This window comes from Megalobrama amblycephala, linkage group LG14 (genome assembly GCF_018812025.1).
Source record: "Megalobrama amblycephala isolate DHTTF-2021 linkage group LG14, ASM1881202v1, whole genome shotgun sequence".
NCBI classification, from domain to species: Eukaryota; Metazoa; Chordata; class Actinopteri; order Cypriniformes; family Xenocyprididae; genus Megalobrama; species Megalobrama amblycephala.
The window spans coordinates 42,946,640-42,966,886 of NC_063057.1; the positions used below are offsets into that span (position 1 = coordinate 42,946,640).

General features: G+C 38.2%; 1 protein-coding gene across 2 annotated transcripts; it reads right to left on the reverse strand.

The window, feature by feature from the left end:
• Positions 1 to 14,185: 14,185 nt before the first annotated feature.
• On the reverse strand, positions 14,186 to 18,574 carry LOC125245738. 2 transcript variants are annotated; one of them, XR_007179594.1, is made up of 3 exons: positions 18,415 to 18,574; positions 15,239 to 15,331; positions 14,186 to 15,040 (listed from the first exon to the last, which is right to left on the reverse strand). XR_007179594.1 is itself a non-coding variant. In XM_048156460.1 (2 exons), exons 1-2 carry the CDS (start codon positions 15,247 to 15,249, stop codon positions 14,413 to 14,415), a joined length of 639 nt encoding a protein of 212 aa, XP_048012417.1. In that variant the 5' UTR covers positions 15,250 to 15,485; the 3' UTR covers positions 14,186 to 14,412. The 2 variants fall into 2 exon arrangements, 1 of the variants encoding a protein (XP_048012417.1); XM_048156460.1 differs by lacking the exon at positions 18,415 to 18,574 and having other exon boundaries at positions 15,239 to 15,485.
• Positions 18,575 to 20,247: the final 1,673 nt, after the last annotated feature.

The following is a 20,247-nucleotide window of genomic DNA, read 5'->3' on the forward strand; positions in this document are numbered from 1 at the left end:
CTGAAGGCTGCATCTTACTCTGTGAGATAAACAGTCACTCTTTTCATAGCTTTTGCTGGCTCTGAGACACTCGCTTGATATTTCTCCTGCTCTTTGTCTAGCAAAAAAAAAAAAATCACTCATCACTAAATGAAGCTTAAAATGAAGGACTGATTATTTCAGGGGCCTTGTCACAAGTCCATTGTTTTTGAATGTCTGTGTTATTTTTGCTATATTTTCACACTTAAAACAATGATTTGGTAATCCTCTGTAATACCACTGTCCTCTTTTGTGCTAAGAAATAAGTCTCCTGACGATTCTCTCTCAAGTGGTTTCACTGTTGTCAGCATTAAGTCTGAGAATGATTCAGTGGGATATATAACACTTTTAATTGTCAAGAAATTACTTCTCTTTAAATGTTTTGGTTCAACATACTTACCTGTTGATTAAACATTGCCTTAAACTTACACCAGAAAATTTTATTTAATTTTATTTAGTAACTTTCAGGAGGGTGTACTCATTTTTGCAACACAACATTTTATCACTTTAATAAGAAAATCTTATTTTCCTGAATAATTTTGGCATGCTTATTTGATAATTGATCAATTTGCTAATTGCTAAAATAGTTAAGTTTCAAAGGGGGTGTACTCATTTATATTGTAACGAGGCGGCAGACTCGATGGGTTCCATTTGCATCTTTATTAAGATAATCGTAGTCGTACAGGCAAGGGTCAAGGTGTGTGTGAAAGTGCACGTTTTATAGTCCACCGGAATCAGGTGAGCGCGCAATCAGCACCAGGCAGTGGGTTAAGGGAAATGAAGTCCGAAAGAGTTAGTACTCCGGTGAGGGAGCCCTCAGGTGGTGATCGGAGGGAGCCAAAGAAGCTGAATTTGTGACATAATACATATGTTTGTATATATATATATATACCTGAACAGCATATGAAAGTGCATGTGTATCAGTATTTTGGATCAGTGCATTATGTCTTAAAGTGACAGCAGCCTAATATTACTGCTGTCTGTGTTTTTAATGTTAATCAAACAACAAAGACATGGAAATCACTCACTGCTTTTGCTTTAATAATAATTAATATCTATTTAATGCTATTCAGTGAAGATTAGATGCAGTGATATTTTACATTTGATTACTTTATTTCTGTACCTAACAACTATAGATACCTAAATAACCTGAAAAGCACTGTTTATTTTATTTGTGTATCTTTGCTCTGTTGTATTTATTTGTGCTGTTACTTGTAGTTTGATTATTTGTTCTTATTTTATTTATTTTTATTTGACAGTAGTCCTTTTCTCCCTGAACATAGCACATACCGAACTGTACTGAAACAGTGACCCTAAAACGGTGATAAAAACCGAACTGTGAGTAATTTGAACTGTTACACCATTTTATATATACTGTATATATCAGTCACATGTTTAATGTCTGTCAGGTAAAACAAATATATATATTATATAAACATAAATAAAGTTCATACAGTTGCAAAGTTTGAAGGGTGTGTCCCTGAAGTTCGCCGCAGGAAGTGAGAGAGCTCAGATAGATGATGGATGTCATTCAGGAATGCCAAGTACATGCACTGGGAACTTCGGCATATGCGTTAAATGGAGCAGAACGTTCGTCTCTGTCTGAATCACACACCGGGCCGCATGACTGCTCAGCGGGTGGCAGAGGTGATCAGCCATGAGGAGGCTGGGGAGAGAGTCACTTGGGACTCATTTAAAGGATCCCACTCCCCAGATGATGCGCGGTTTGCGTGCGTGTGTGTATATATGTGCGTTTGATCATGCATGTGTACTGACAATAAAGGTATATCATTCTAAAACGCTTGAAAATCACTCTTGAATCTCATATTCAAACAAGATGGATATGCTAATGATTTTTCTCAAAGACATCTGTTCATCTCAACATTTGGTCTCTCGAGCTCCCAGCTGTGTGCTAGTCAACTTCACTCATCACTGTGAGATTAGAAACCTAATCTATTAGAGGTGTGTGTGTGTGTGTGTGTGTGTGTGTGTGTGTGTGTGTGTGTGTGTGTGTGTGTGTGTGTGTGTGTGTCCATGTCCATGAGAGGGAGAGTTGCATTTGTCAATGTCACAGGCAGTCATCTCACATTCCCATTCATCTCAATGGCAGTTGTTTGGCTGTGTTGAGTTATGTTATCATCATTTATGTTATATTATGTTGCTTACTATTATTATTATTATTTTTCCTTTTATGTTAGATTATGATACTGACTGTTGTATACCCAAAAATGTGCAAGAGTTCATTGTGCGCATGTGTGAACAGACGGGACTTTTATTTTGACTTGAGTAAAGTGGATGTAAAAAGAAAACTTTTCACATTGAACCTGTTGCTGCTCCCTCGAGCACTGATGGCAGTGCATTGAGATGTAAACGGTAAAATAAAACAATACTAAGAAGTTATTTTTTGTAGTAATCTTTAATGGATGGATGACAACAACATATTACACATGACGGAGAGAAATGAAACCTTAACAGGCTGCTGCTGGATCTCATGGAAGTATGTGATTTGACGCATCAAATGTTATTAATTAACCCTATAATTCTTACTATATCATATTTGATATGCACAGCATGATCAAAACTTTACTGAAAAACTTGTTGCTCACAGTCTACTACTTGCTTTCTGTCGTCTGATTGATAGTTTATATTAAGTAAAAGTTCTTTTAGTATAACTGTAAAAAAAAAAAAAAAAAAAGTCAGAATTGCAAAATGTAAACTCGCAATTGCAAGAGAAAAAAGTCAAAATTGTGAAAAAAGCTTCCATTCATTTTATGTAAGTAGTCTGATCCTATTGATTTACATTACAAGTTATGAGAATTTAATCTTACTTTTTCGCCATATAAATAACATCTGCACCATTTTTTTTTTTTTTTTTTTTTTTTTTTTCCAGTTTAGTCTTCTGAATAAAATTGATTTATATAGTTTTATATTTTTATCTGAATAAAATTTGGATTTTTTTTTTTTCCCCTCCTTGATTATGACCTCCATATCCTCAACCACACCATATACTATATGGTATAAAAGCCTGATGTATCAAATATAATACTCAACAAATATGATACTCAACATTCTTTTAATATTTTGTCTAAAGGTTAAATAAACTGTTTATGGACCCTTTAAAATATTGCTTACTAGCAAGACATCTACTCAAAATATAATGAAACACTTTTATGTTGCCAGCAACAATTATTTTGTCAGAACACAAAATAATAAATAATGGAGTTTCTGAATGGCCATCAGTGGAGATATGCTATTTGCAGGCAAATTGTGTTGTTGCAGCATCAACCAGCTAATGGGACAGTGCTAATCAACAAAACGCTGACCCCTTGTTTGACTGTTTAGCTTGCTTGATTCATTGGAGTCTTTGAAATGTGACTGATTACCTAGAATAGATGTTTTTGTTCTTGTATGAGTGCCATTTAATGGAAAATCGTTTTTGCTAATCATGTTTATGTCTCTCTTAGTGTTTGACATAGTGGAAAAATAAAAAAATCACAATGCTCTTGCAGATGGGAGTTTTACTTACTCAAACATGTTCTAAGGGCAGAAAGGAAAATGATTGGTTTACAAATTCAACCAATGAAATTGAAGCAGAGGCGGGATCAATTTTTTTTTTTTTTAATTTGGCGAGATTCTATAGATACGTTATCAACTGTTGATAGAAGATTGCGGATTTAAGGTTAGTGAATTTACACTATATTTTGTTAAAATTCTAAGATAAACAGCCTCTAAAGTGTACTAAGATAATTGGGGAACATTGAAAATGCACAGAACTAACTGAATCATCGTCTAATATTGGATCATTTGTATTTTGATTCGACTGCTAACTCCACTGCACCTAAGCTGCTAAAGGTCTAAATGGGGTTAAACATGATTTTCCAATACCCAGCTGTCTGTAAAGCCGATATATGCGAACACAGAACCTAAATAATTTCATATCGATGTAATTTTTGGTCTACTATGCTGCTCTTAAAGCAAGAGTTACACCGTGACCAGACGCGATCTTTTATCGCGTCACGCCGTGCCGTGCCGCGCCGCAACAGCTAAAAGCTGTCTAAACCGAACTCAACAAGACGACCGTTGCAAAGCACGTGGACAGAAATAGAACGGGGAATCCGTTTACGGTCGGGAATTTGAGTCGCTGCTCTCAGGGCTGCAGTACTCAATAGATTAATAACGCTGTTATTTTAGTGTACTATATGCTGCTCTCAGGGCTGCAGTACTCAATAGATTAATAACGCTGTTATTTTAGTGTACTATATGCTGCTCTCAGGGCTGCAGTACTCAATAGATTCATTTTACTGTGTTATTTTAGTGTACTATATGCTGCTCTCAGGGCTGCAGTACTCAATAGATTAATATCGCTGTTATTTTAGTGTACTATATGCTGCTCTCAGGGCTGCAGTACTCAATAGATTAATATCGCTGTTATTTTAGTGTACTATATGCTGCTCTCAGGGCTGCAGTACTCAATAGATTAATAACGCTGTTATTTTAGTGTACTATATGCTGCTCTCAGGGCTGCAGTACTCAATAGATTAATATCGCTGTTATTTTAGTGTACTATATGCTGCTCTCAGGGCTGCAGTACTCAATAGATTAATAACGCTGTTATTTTAGTGTACTATATGCTGCTCTCAGGGCTGCAGTACTCAATAGATTAATATCGCTGTTATTTTAGTGTACTATATGCTGCTCTCAGGGCTGCAGTACTCAATAGATTCATTTTACTGTGTTATTTTAGTGTACTATATGCTGCTCTCAGGGCTGCAGTACTCAATAGATTCATATCGCTGTTATTTTAGTGTACTATATGCTGCTCTCAGGGCTGCAGTACTCAATAGATTCATATCGCTGTTATTTTAGTGTACTATATGCTGCTCTCAGGGCTGCAGTACTCAATAGATTAATAACGCTGTTATTTTAGTGTACTATATGCTGCTCTCAGGGCTGCAGTACTCAATAGATTCATTTTACTGTGTTATTTTAGTGTACTATATGCTGCTCTCAGGGCTGCAGTACTCAATAGATTCATATCGCTGTTATTTTAGTGTACTATATGCTGCTCTCAGGGCTGCAGTACTCAATAGATTCATTTTACTGTGTTATTTTAGTGTACTATATGCTGCTCTCAGGGCTGCAGTACTCAATAGATTCATATCGCTGTTATTTTAGTGTACTATATGCTGCTCTCAGGGCTGCAGTACTCAATAGATTCATATCGCTGTTATTTTAGTGTACTATATGCTGCTCTCAGGGCTGCAGTACTCAATAGATTAATATCGCTGTTATTTTAGTGTACTATATGGGGCTCTCAGGGCTGCAGTACTCAATAGATTAATATCGCTGTTATTTTAGTGTACTATATGGGCTCTCAGGGCTGCAGTACTCAATAGATTAATAACGCTGTTATTTTAGTGTACTATATGCTGCTCTCAGGGCTGCAGTACTCAATAGATTAATATCGCTGTTATTTTAGTGTACTATATGGGGCTCTCAGGGCTGCAGTACTCAATAGATTAATAACGCTGTTATTTTAGTGTACTATATGCTGCTCTCAGGGCTGCAGTACTCAATAGATTCATTTTACTGTGTTATTTTAGTGTACTATATGCTGCTCTCAGGGCTGCAGTACTCAATAGATTAATATCGCTGTTATTTTAGTGTACTATATGGGGCTCTCAGGGCTGCAGTACTCAATAGATTCATTTTACTGTGTTATTTTAGTGTACTATATGCTGCTCTCAGGGCTGCAGTACTCAATAGATTAATATCGCTGTTATTTTAGTGTACTATATGCTGCTCTCAGGGCTGCAGTACTCAATAGATTCATTTTACTGTGTTATTTTAGTGTACTATATGCTGCTCTCAGGGCTGCAGTACTCAATAGATTAATATCGCTGTTATTTTAGTGTACTATATGCTGCTCTCAGAGGCTGCAGTACTCAATAGATTCATATCGCTGTTATTTTAGTGTACTATATGCTGCTCTCAGGGCTGCAGTACTCAATAGATTCATTTTACTGTGTTATTTTAGTGTACTATATGCTGCTCTCAGGGCTGCAGTACTCAATAGATTAATATCGCTGTTATTTTAGTGTACTATATGCTGCTCTCAGGGCTGCAGTACTCAATAGATTCATTTTACTGTGTTATTTTAGTGTACTATATGCTGCTCTCAGGGCTGCAGTACTCAATAGATTAATATCGCTGTTATTTTAGTGTACTATATGCTGCTCTCAGGGCTGCAGTACTCAATAGATTAATATCGCTGTTATTTTAGTGTACTATATGCTGCTCTCAGGGCTGCAGTACTCAATAGATTCATTTTACTGTGTTATTTTAGTGTACTATATGCTGCTCTCAGGGCTGCAGTACTCAATAGATTAATATCGCTGTTATTTTAGTGTACTATATGCTGCTCTCAGGGCTGCAGTACTCAATAGATTCATTTTACTGTGTTATTTTAGTGTACTATATGCTGCTCTCAGGGCTGCAGTACTCAATAGATTAATATCGCTGTTATTTTAGTGTACTATATGCTGCTCTCAGGGCTGCAGTACTCAATAGATTCATTTTACTGTGTTATTTTAGTGTACTATATGCTGCTCTCAGGGCTGCAGTACTCAATAGATTAATAACGCTGTTATTTTAGTGTACTATATGCTGCTCTCAGGGCTGCAGTACTCAATAGATTCATTTTACTGTGTTATTTTAGTGTACTATATGCTGCTCTCAGGGCTGCAGTACTCAATAGATTCATATCGCTGTTATTTTAGTGTACTATATGCTGCTCTCAGGCTGCAGTACTCAATAGATTCATATCGCTGTTATTTTAGTGTACTATATGCTGCTCTCAGGGCTGCAGTACTCAATAGATTCATTTTACTGTGTTATTTTAGTGTACTATATGCTGCTCTCAGGGCTGCAGTACTCAATAGATTAATATCGCTGTTATTTTAGTGTACTATATGGGGCTCTCAGGGCTGCAGTACTCAATAGATTAATAACGCTGTTATTTTAGTGTACTATATGCTGCTCTCAGGGCTGCAGTACTCAATAGATTCATTTTACTGTGTTATTTTAGTGTACTATATGCTGCTCTCAGGGCTGCAGTACTCAATAGATTAATATCGCTGTTATTTTAGTGTACTATATGGGGCTCTCAGGGCTGCAGTACTCAATAGATTAATAACGCTGTTATTTTAGTGTACTATATGCTGCTCTCAGGGCTGCAGTACTCAATAGATTAATATCGCTGTTATTTTAGTGTACTATATGCTGCTCTCAGGGCTGCAGTACTCAATAGATTAATATCGCTGTTATTTTAGTGTACTATATGGGGCTCTCAGGGCTGCAGTACTCAATAGATTAATAACGCTGTTATTTTAGTGTACTATATGGGCTCTCAGGGCTGCAGTACTCAATAGATTAATAACGCTGTTATTTTAGTGTACTATATGCTGCTCTCAGGGCTGCAGTACTCAATAGATTAATAACGCTGTTATTTTAGTGTACTATATGCTGCTCTCAGGGCTGCAGTACTCAATAGATTAATATCGCTGTTATTTTAGTGTACTATATGCTGCTCTCAGGGCTGCAGTACTCAATAGATTCATTTTACTGTGTTATTTTAGTGTACTATATGCTGCTCTCAGGGCTGCAGTACTCAATAGATTAATATCGCTGTTATTTTAGTGTACTATATGGGGCTCTCAGGGCTGCAGTACTCAATAGATTAATAACGCTGTTATTTTAGTGTACTATATGCTGCTCTCAGGGCTGCAGTACTCAATAGATTAATATCGCTGTTATTTTAGTGTACTATATGCTGCTCTCAGGGCTGCAGTACTCAATAGATTCATTTTACTGTGTTATTTTAGTGTACTATATGCTGCTCTCAGGGCTGCAGTACTCAATAGATTAATATCGCTGTTATTTTAGTGTACTATATGCTGCTCTCAGGGCTGCAGTACTCAATAGATTAATATCGCTGTTATTTTAGTGTACTATATGCTGCTCTCAGGGCTGCAGTACTCAATAGATTAATAACGCTGTTATTTTAGTGTACTATATGCTGCTCTCAGGGCTGCAGTACTCAATAGATTCATTTTACTGTGTTATTTTAGTGTACTATATGCTGCTCTCAGGGCTGCAGTACTCAATAGATTAATATCGCTGTTATTTTAGTGTACTATATGCTGCTCTCAGGGCTGCAGTACTCAATAGATTAATAACGCTGTTATTTTAGTGTACTATATGCTGCTCTCAGGGCTGCAGTACTCAATAGATTAATATCGCTGTTATTTTAGTGTACTATATGCTGCTCTCAGGGCTGCAGTACTCAATAGATTAATAACGCTGTTATTTTAGTGTACTATATGCTGCTCTCAGGGCTGCAGTACTCAATAGATTAATATCGCTGTTATTTTAGTGTACTATATGCTGCTCTCAGGGCTGCAGTACTCAATAGATTCATTTTACTGTGTTATTTTAGTGTACTATATGCTGCTCTCAGGGCTGCAGTACTCAATAGATTCATATCGCTGTTATTTTAGTGTACTATATGCTGCTCTCAGGGCTGCAGTACTCAATAGATTCATATCGCTGTTATTTTAGTGTACTATATGCTGCTCTCAGGGCTGCAGTACTCAATAGATTAATAACGCTGTTATTTTAGTGTACTATATGCTGCTCTCAGGGCTGCAGTACTCAATAGATTCATTTTACTGTGTTATTTTAGTGTACTATATGCTGCTCTCAGGGCTGCAGTACTCAATAGATTCATATCGCTGTTATTTTAGTGTACTATATGCTGCTCTCAGGGCTGCAGTACTCAATAGATTCATTTTACTGTGTTATTTTAGTGTACTATATGCTGCTCTCAGGGCTGCAGTACTCAATAGATTCATATCGCTGTTATTTTAGTGTACTATATGCTGCTCTCAGGGCTGCAGTACTCAATAGATTCATATCGCTGTTATTTTAGTGTACTATATGCTGCTCTCAGGGCTGCAGTACTCAATAGATTCATTTTACTGTGTTATTTTAGTGTACTATATGCTGCTCTCAGGGCTGCAGTACTCAATAGATTCATTTTACTGTGTTATGCAAACTAACCCTATATGGCATTTTACATATTTAGAGGCTGATAAACTATTATTAAAATTCACTAATAGATAGTCTGTTCTCTATTCATTTAATATTGTTTCTAAATACATCAATTATGTTAGAAGACAGCACAGAAGACGAGACAAAGAACCTGAAGGACAAGACAGCTCAGAAGAAAGAGACAAAGAACCTGAGGGACAAGACAGCTCAGAAGAAAGAGACAAAGAACCTGAGGGACAAGACAGCTCAGAAGAAAGAGACAAAGAACCTGAGGGACAAGACCGTTCAGAAGAAAGAGACAAAGAACCTGAGGGACAAGACAGCTGAGAAGAAAGAGACAAAGAACCTGAGGGACAAGACCGTTCAGAAGAAAGAGACAAAGAACCTGAGGGACAAGACAGTTCAGGAGAAAGAGACAAAGAACCTGAGGGACAAGACAGCTGAGAAGAAAGAGACAAAGAACCTGAGGGACAAGACAGCTGAGAAGAAAGAGACAAAGAACCTGAGGGACAAGACAGCTGAGAAGAAAGAGACAAAGAACCTGAGGGACAAGACCGTTCAGAAGAAAGAGACAAAGAACCTGAGGGACAAGACAGTTCAGGAGAAAGAGACAAAGAACCTGAGGGACAAGACAGTTCAGGAGAAAGAGACAAAGAACCTGAGGGACAAGACAGCTCAGAAGAAAGAGACAAAGAACCTGAGGGACAAGACAGCTCAGAAGAAAGAGACAAAGAACCTGAGGGACAAGACCGTTCAGAAGAAAGAGACAAAGAACCTGAGGACAAGACAGCTCAGAAGAAAGAGACAGAACTGAGACAGAAAGAGAAAGAGACAAAGAACCTGAGGGACAAGACAGAAGAAAGAGACAAAGAACCTGAGAAGACAAGAGAAAGAGACAAAGAACCTGAGGGACAAGACAGAAGAAAGAGACAAAGAACCTGAGGGACAAGACAGTTCAGAGAAAGAGACAAAGAACCTGAGGGACAAGACAGCTGAGAAGAAAGAGACAAAGAACCTGAGGGACAAGACAGCTGAGAAGAAAGAGACAAAGAACCTGAGGGACAAGACAGCTGAGAAGAAAGAGACAAAGAACCTGAGGGACAAGACAGTTCAGAGAAAGAGACAAAGAACCTGAGGGACAAGACAGTTCAGGAGAAAGAGACAAAGAACCTGAGGGACAAGACAGCTCAGAAGAAAGAGACAAAGAACCTGAGGGACAAGACAGCTGAGAAGAAAGAGACAAAGAACCTGAGGGACAAGACAGAGAAAAGAGACAAAGAACCTGAGGGACAAGACAGAAGAAAGAGACAAAGAACCTGAGGGACAAGACAGTTCAGGAGAAAGAGACAAAGAACCTGAGGGACAAGACAGCAGGAGAAAGAGACAAAGAACCTGAGGGACAGAAGCTCAGAGAAAGAGACAAAGAACCTGAGGGACAAGACAGCTGAGAAGAAAGAGACAAAGAGAAGAAAGAGACAAAGAACCTGAGGGACAAGACAGTTCAGGAAGAGACAAAGAACCTGAGGGACAAGACAGTTCAGGAGAAAGAACCTGAACAAGACAAAATGAGGGACAAGACAGAGAAGAAAGAGACAAAGAACCTGAGGGACAAGACCGTTCAGAAGAAGAGACAAAGAACCTGAGGGACAAGACAGTTCAGGAGAAAGTAACCAAAATGAAGGAATTCAGGAAGCAGCTCAGGACTCAACCAAGTTCAAACAGGTCATTTTTTTTCTATAAATGTGTTATTAATTATAGCAAATTATGCTGCATATCAGTTATTTTAAAAATCAAGTAAATTATCTTATTGCATGGTTCAAATCCTTATTTCTTTTGTATTTGATTCTCTAAAGAGATTTTTTTTTAAAAGATAAAGGCCCTCTGTCTTTTCAAGGATTATTATAATGTACATAACACATTGATATTTCAGATACCTGGTCACATCAGATGAACTGAGGAGAGGAGGTGCTCTCCCCCAGAGTTACTCACCAAACACTGTAGTGGCTTATCGACGGAAGGCCAAGGGACAAAAAAAGAAAATTATAGAGAAGTTGGCGGAGTTGGCGGTGAACCCCAAACTTTGTGAAGGTAAAAATATAGTAGTAGTAATAACTTTAAACGGAATTCTGAGACCAGTATCCTTGTTTTGTGGTTTTGAATCATGTTTCTTTATAATAGTAAAATTTTATAACAATATATCTTCCACTGAAATTCCACATTACTTATAACTGAATTGTTATACTTTTAAAATATATATAAATAAAAAGTAAATATAATCGTAGACAAGTTGTCTTGCCACTATGGGGTGTTCAGTTTTACCAAAATAGGTCAATATATTATGTTAATAGCCTGACTTGCTATGTTTTACAACCAGTTTTGGAATATACACTCACTGTCCACTTTAATAGGAACTCCTGTACACCATTTCCTTCATAGAGTCATACAAACAGCCAATCATATGGCAACTGCACCCTGCATAAAATCATACAGATACAGGTCAAAAGCACATCAATCATCAGAATGGGGAAAATGTGATCTGTGACTTTAACTGTGACATGGTTTTTGGTTCCAGATGGGCTGATTTGAATTTCAGTATTTCAGAAACTATGGATCTCCTGAGAATTTCTCACACAACACAGAATAGTTGGGTGGGGTCTGGGGGGCAGCACCTCATGATCACTCTTTATGAATGTGGTGTGAAGAAAATCATCTTAGCACGTATAAGACATTGAACCCTAAAGTGGATGGGCTCTAACAGCAGCCAAGAATAAGAATCTGCAGATTTCATGGGCACAGTGTAACGAAGCGGGACTCGAGGTAAAATCCATATGCAGAGCTTTTATTAAAAGTGAGCGTGGTCGTACAGGCAGGGTCAAAACAGGAACAGGCAGAGTCGTAGTCAGGGTACAGGCAAAGGATCGAGGCAGGCAGCAATGGGTCGTAAACAGGAATCAGGCAAGAACAGTAACAAACAAGAAGACAGGGAGATAACGCTTAGAATTGCACACTGGGGAAACAAGACTTCGGGGTGAGGTGGTGTGTGTGAAAGTCCTTTATAGTCCTGGTAATGAGCTGCAGCTGGGTGTGGTGATTAGTGTGGAGTGTGTGAATGTGGCTGGCAGAGAGGATGATGGGGAATGTAGTCCGGGAAGAGACAGGAACAGACAGTGATCATTACACACAGACTCACTGGACAGTTGAAGACGGAAAAAGATGGGGTTTTTTTTCAACTGTACAGTTTCTGTGCCTCAGATTAGGCATTTGCACCCCCATAATTATTGCTTACTTAATATTTTTTGTACCATTCTGTGCAAACTCAGAGACTTTTGTGTAAGAAACATCCCAGTATATCAGCAGGATCTGAAATATGGCACCAACAACCATGCCACGGTTATTGTTTTGTTGATTCTGATAGTTGATGTGAACATCATTAACCGGAGCTCTGTATCTGCATGTTGTTGATGTTTTGTTAATATTATGCTGCTACCATATGATTAGCTAATTGGGTAACTGCATGAATATACAGGTGGTCTTAATAAGGTGGACGGTGAGTGTATCCACATACTTCATCTTTTGTTATTTTTTTGTAATGCTTGTAAGTTGGACATTATTACAAATAATTATGCTGTTGTGTTTATTTGTATTTTAGATGAATGCAAGGATCTGTCTGGGGACATAAATTACCTGGCAACAAAATACATCCCCCAGAAAAGAGTGGGTCAAGCCTTGTTAAGCCCCGGGTATACTTCAGCCGTCTGCGTTCATGCACCGTCCGCATGACATAATTTTCGTCATGCGGAGGGCTCGCGGCCGGCCGCACACCCCGTCCGCGTGCAGCCCAAATTTCGAGACCGTGCGGACGGTGCGCGTGCAACAGCGCAAGCGCAAGCAGGACAGAAGAGTCCACTAGGTGGCAATACGCACAGTACTGAGCACAATGTGCAGTCGTCGAAGAAGAGTGTGTGAAAGAGCGAACTCAAAAATAAGACGAGTAAACTCAAAAGCATGCCTTCTCCATCGTTTTTGATTCCTGTTCTCTTGGTGTATCTTCTGAACTATGCTGCAATGGTGGCTGCACTATTTTTCTTCTCCGATCCTGCCCAGCGAATATCCATGACACAATGTCTGATAATAGTATAGAAAAAATTGCACTGCGCATATGTCGAACTCGGTCATCTGTGCGCATCCTTGGTTTAGTATACTTTGAAAGATGCGCGGACGCGACTGCGTGTGACATGTCCGGGCGCGGAAAGTGGAGTATACCTGGGGCTTTAGGAGAGGGGAATGTCCATGCAGCTATGGCCAAAACAGAAGACTGCAAGTAATTTAATAACAATTTACTACTACACTTGACATTAAAGGGATATTTCACCAAAAAATGAAAATTCAGTCATTAATTACTCACCCTCATGTCGTTCCAATCTCGTAAGAACTTTGTTCATCCTCAGAACACAAATTAACATATTTTTGATGAAATCTCTTATTCGACACAAAAAGTTCCGTAAAGATTTAAAGCTTCATGTAGCAGTGTTTTGAAATCATCACTAGATATTGTTGAATAAAGTCTTTTTATCATTTTTGGCATACAAAACGTATTCTCGTCACTTCATAACAATAAGGTTGAACCACTGTAAGTCACATGAACTAGATATGTCTTTAGTAGCTTTCTGGACACTGAATTATCTTGCTGTCAATGCAGGCCTCACTGAGCCATCTGATTTTATCAAAAATATCTTAATTTGTGTTCCGAAGATGAACAAAGGTCTTACGGGTGTGGAATGACATGAGGGTGAGTAATTAATGACGGAATTTTCATTTTTGGGTGAACTAACCCTTTAACTTAATGATTCAATGATCAGTTGAACTGGAAAACTAAATAGCTTTTTGTATTTTCTATTGCAGGAAGATCTTGAAAGGTGTAAAGGCTGCTCTAGAGAATAACTGGGAAACATTTGACCTGGCAATACATGGTCTTGGTCCTGCTGTTATAAAGGGCACTTTTTCATTAATTGATGCATGTCTTAAGGAAAAGATGAGAGCACTGATTCCACACGAGTAAGGTTTTTCCCACTTTATTTTATTTACTTGCACATTGTTTCGAACTCTTGTTTCTTGATGTGCAGTGTTCAGCTGTACAAAAAATAAAATAAAATAAAATATTAAAAAGAATTGTGTGGGTTTTTTTATTTTTTATTTCTTGATTACTTCAAATTAATATTTGTTCCTTCAATTTGTTCTTATACAAAGCATCTGTACAGTCGCTTTTCTTTTTTTGACAGTTTATTAAACTGAAATAACTAACCTGTACACTTCATTATCCTCACAAAAATGTTCTGATTTGCTCCACTCATGGAGATCTGTAAGCATGGCTTGCAGTGTAACTGGTTTTCTCTCACTGGACCTAAAGCAGTGTGAATCATCAGATATGTTCTCAGATGATGTTGGGTACAGAATGTTGGGAAACAATATACATACACATACCTCTCCATGGCTATTCGCAATGCATGTCCAAAATTTGGTCCCTTTACAACTTACAGTTTCTACACTCCCATCAAATTGATAGACGGTAAGGTTTTCATTGACCCCGATGTAGGATTCACTGTCAACAATTTTTTTGCTACTTCTGCTGTAAGATCTTGAATTATAAGTCCTTGTTTCTCTGCAATGTTCTGTGAAAAAATTAAGTGTTTGCATACACATCCACATTGAAATCTTTTGCAGTCGCATTTGTGCATGACCAAGTCCACACTGTGACATTGTGTGCTTGTGTCGGGTGGAACCAAACACACTCCATTTTTTTATCTCCACTTTTGCACCCAGGCCTTTTGCAATCATAGAATGGGCGGCATTAGTGGTCTCTTCAGTGTTTGCTCCTTTGATTCGTCCAGTTTCTGTGAGGTCATCCAGGTAACTGAACAATGAAATAAAAGAACAAGTTAGGAAATAGTAAACTGTTGTAAAAATGAAATGACTGAAAAAAAGCAAATACCTTTATTTGAATTAGAATTTTGTTTTTTCAAAATTAATAGGTCTGTGACTTTATTTTAACTCAATACTGCCAATTAAAGGCCCAGAATTTTTTCAAGTACAAAAGATTTAATAAACCTACCTGGAGTACATGAAACCAGCAAAGAAGAACCTTGGCTGTTGGAAAAACTCTTCTTATGGCATCGAGTTTAGGTCACGGTCAATCATTATCGACCTACATGATAAGGAATTAAAAATGAATGAAGATACGTCAACATCTGTAGAGTTTGTAAAAATGAAGTACACTAAAATAACACAGTAATATGAATCTATTGAGTGCTCTGAGAGCAGCATTTAGTACACTAAAATAACAGCGATATGAATCTATTGAGTACTGCAGCCCTGAGAGCAGCATATAGTACACTAAAATAACAGCGATATGAATCTATTGAGTACTGCAGCCCTGAGAGCAGCATATAGTACACTAAAATAACACAGTAAAATGAATCTATTGAGTACTGCAGCCCTGAGAGCAGCATATAGTACACTAAAATAACAGCGATATGAATCTATTGAGTACTGCAGCCCTGAGAGCAGCATATAATACACTAAAATAACAGCGATATGAATCTATTGAGAACTGCAGCCCTGAGAGCAGCATATAGTACACTAAAATAACAGCGATATGAATCTATTGAGTACTGCAGCCCTGAGAGCAGCATATAGTACACTAAAATAACAGCGATATGAATCTATTGAGTACTGCAGCCCTGAGAGCAGCATATAGTACACTAAAATAACAGCGATATGAATCTATTGAGTAACTGCAGCCCTGAGAGCAGCATATAGTACACTAAAATAACAGCGATATGAATCTATTGAGTACTGCAGCCCTGAGAGCAGCATATAGTACACTAAAATAACAGCGATAATGAATCTATTGAGTACTGCAGCCCTGAGAGCAGCATATAGTACACTAAAATAACAGCGTTATTAATCTATTGAGTACTGCAGCCCTGAGAGCAGCATATAGTACACTAAAATAACAGCGATATGAATCTATTGAGTACTGCAGCCCTGAGAGCAGCATATAGTACACTAAAATAACAGTTAAATGAATCTATTGAGTACTGCAGCCCTGAGAGCAGCATATAGTACACTAAAATAACAGCGATATGAATCTATTGAGTACTGCAGCCCTGAGAGCAGCATATAGTACACTAAAATAACAGTTAAATGAATCTATTGAGTAACTGCAGCCCTGAGAGCAGCATATAGTACACTAAAATAACAGCGATATTAATCTATTGAGTACTGCAGCCCTGAGAGCAGCATATAGTACACTAAAATAACAGCGATATTAATCTATTGAGTACTGCAGCCCTGAGAGCAGCATATAGTACACTAAAATAACAGCGATATTAATCTATTGAGTACTGCAGCCCTGAGAGCAGCATATAGTACACTAAAATAACAGCGATATTAATCTATTGAGTACTGCAGCCCTGAGAGCAGCATATAGTACACTAAAATAACAGCGATATTAATCTATTGAGTACTGCAGCCCTGAGAGCAGCATATAGTACACTAAAATAACAGCGATATTAATCTATTGAGTACTGCAGCCCTGAGAGCAGCATATAGTACACTAAAATAACAGCGATATGAATCTATTGAGTACTGCAGCCCTGAGAGCAGCATATAGTACACTAAAATAACAGCGATATGAATCTATTGAGAACTGCAGCCCTGAGAGCAGCATATAGTACACTAAAATAACAGCGATATGAATCTATTGAGTACTGCAGCCCTGAGAGCAGCATATAGTACACTAAAATAACACAGTAAAATGAATCTATTGAGAACTGCAGCCCTGAGAGCAGCATATAGTACACTAAAATAACAGCGTTATTAATCTATTGAGTACTGCAGCCCTGAGAGCAGCATATAGTACACTAAAATAACAGCGATATTAATCTATTGAGTACTGCAGCCCTGAGAGCAGCATATAGTACACTAAAATAACAGCGATATTAATCTATTGAGTACTGCAGCTCTGAGAGCAGCATATAGTACACTAAAATAACAGCGATATGAATCTATTGAGTACTGCAGCCCTGAGAGCAGCATCTAGTACACTAAAATAACAGTGATATTAATCTATTGAGTACTGCAGCCCTGAGAGCAGCATATAGTACACTAAAATAACAGCGTTATTAATCTATTGAGTACTGCAGCCCTGAGAGCAGCATATAGTACACTAAAATAACAGCGATATTAATCTGTTGAGTACTGCAGCCCTGAGAGCAGCATATAGTACACTAAAATAACAGCGATATTAATCTGTTGAGTACTGCAGCCCTGAGAGCAGCACATAGTACACTAAAATAACAGCGATATGAATCTATTGAGTACTGCAGCTCTGAGAGCAGCATATAGTACACTAAAATAACAGCGATATTAATCTGTTGAGTACTGCAGCCCTGAGAGCAGCATATAGTACACTAAAATAACAGCTATATTAATCTGTTGAGTACTGCAGCCCTGAGAGCAGCATATAGTACACTAAAATAACAGCTATATTAATCTATTGAGTACTGCAGCCCTGAGAGCAGCATATAGTATCCTACACTAAAACAACACAGTAATATGAATCTATTGAGTTATTATTGAACCTATTGACTCCAGCTCGGAGAGCAGCGCGTATTTCTTTGTTTTGTTGCTTTACAAATAGTGACAGATATTTTTAGGCTGCGGTCAGTAAATACATGGAACTATTGCAGGAAAGCACGGAACCAATATGATGAAGCATCTGAAATTTCTATAGATCGAGACGGGTATTTTAATGTCATTCGGTGTGTGTGTATGTGTGTATGTGTGTTCGTTCAAGAGCAAGGAGTAGCGAAATTTACACAGCAACACAACTTGAGTAGTTCTTTCCCTGACAGCAGCCATAGTTCACTAAAAATAACAGCGATACGAACCTATTGAGTACTGCAGCCCTAAGAGCAGCGACGCGCATAGTTTAACGTCACCAAAAATAACAGCACAACCACTTCTTACATGCAGCAGGAGATGCATAATGTCACGGAGATCTGAGACAGTTCTGTCGTAGCATACTGGCTTCATAGATCATGCTTTTTTAATGCTAGCATTAAAATGAAGCCTATCTACTCCATTTTCACAATAGCAGCATTGGTGCAGTCGACTGATTATGGAGCCGAATCAAAATTCATACTATAAGATGAGCGTTTCTTTGCATTTTAATGTTTATCAATTATCTGAATTTTAGCAAAACATATAGCAAAATTCACTTACCTCACATTAGATGCGCTCTCCCAGTTACATCAGTTTGAAGTGTTCCCTCTAAAATTTCAAACGGCTTGACCCCGCCTCTGCTTCAATTTCATTGGTTGAATATGTAAACCAATCATTTCCTTTCTGCCCTTAGAACATGTTTGAGTAAGTAAAACTCCCATCTGCGCCGTTTTTGGGTCTGTAGCTTTAAATGCTAATGAGGAGGAGAGAGGCGGGGCAAGGTGGAGGGTGGGTGTGGTCTTAACCAGCTTGCAGCTACAGTTGCCTGGCAAGTCCAGAATGATATATCTTCTACAAGATATATCAGTTTGGTCAGTCCGCCCTCCGTCACGCCTCGAGTCAACTCCAAACCGTACCGTGCAATCAGATTTGTTTATTTCAGTGACGCAAACAGCGTCACTCTAGTGCGGAGAAAAACCCTTCAATATCAACAAAGATGGCGCCCGCGAGACCCGAGAGTTTGTTCTATTCAGCCGTGAATTCAGTTTTAAATGACCAAAAACACATTAAGTCATTAAAACCCCAGCAGCTGACAGCACTAGAAGATTTTATTTTAAAAGAAGACGTTTTCGCGTTGCTTCCCACTGGCTTTGGGAAAAGCTTAATATATCAGTTATCTCCGCTCGTTGCAAAGAAGATGTCGTTGTGTGAAACTCCTGTTGTGAGTCTGATCCGGAAGAAGTTGCAACTCAGCAGCTACAGCAGGACATCTCCGTATGGTTAGTTTAAAACATTGTGTCTGGATATGGTACTTTAGTTGGTTTATGTATGCTGTTACAGTTATTATCATGTAGCTAATGCTAGCCTACATTGTTGGCTCTTCATGTTGCTCTGATTTGCTATCGTATATATATTATATATATAATTATCAGCTATAGACACTAACCAGCGCAACTAAATTAGTCCTCTACCATTATTACAAATACCTTTTCGGATAGGTGCCGCTGTGGAAAATGTGCTACCATGCCAATATCATTTATCTGTTTACATATTTTATATTTCATAAATCTTAAAAGTTTTTACAATCTTTTTACAATTACATCAAGCTCTGCAATCTGGAAATGTGGATATCGCGTGCGCCATAACAGCAGAACGGTTTCAAACAACAAAGAAATGTACAACACTGGCGTTACAGTGTGTGTATTTACACTCATACTTGATGCTGTCTACCTTTACATTAGCGACAGTAACTGGGCTGTATTGGCCCACGTTGAGGAAACAGTCGTCGATGAAATGTGTGGCACAGACATACAAAACTTTGGGAAGTTGTATCAGCGTATTACCAGAGAAAATATAATCAACCCACTGTTTCTTCATAGGCTCGGATGAAGGAACTAAAAAAATACTAAGGTGTTCATTTGTATATCCAGACACTGAGCAACTACCATGATTCGCTCGTTTGCAAGCCATGATGTGTCTCTCGAGGAAAAAAAAAATATTGTGCTCAAATCTCACTGTAGTAGCTCATTTTCTCATGGGTGGGCAAAGCAGAGAAAGGGGAGGTAACCTTTCCCCTTATGACGACATATAGGGAAGATTCCAGATTGGGTCGTCTGAGCTTTCATTTTCTAAAACGCGAAGCAAAACACCCAGTGCTCGGTTTACACCCATCGCCTTTTCTAGCCACTGAGGGACCATATGCAGGCTAGGGGAACTCATATTAATGTTAAAAAACCTCATAAAGTGAAATTTTCATGCCATGGGATCTTTAAAACAGTTCATGTGAGTTCAGTGGTTCTGCCTTAATATTATAAAGCGACGGTAATACTTTTTGTGTGCCAAAAAAACAATAACGACTTTTCAACAATATAGTGATGGGCCGATTTCAAAACA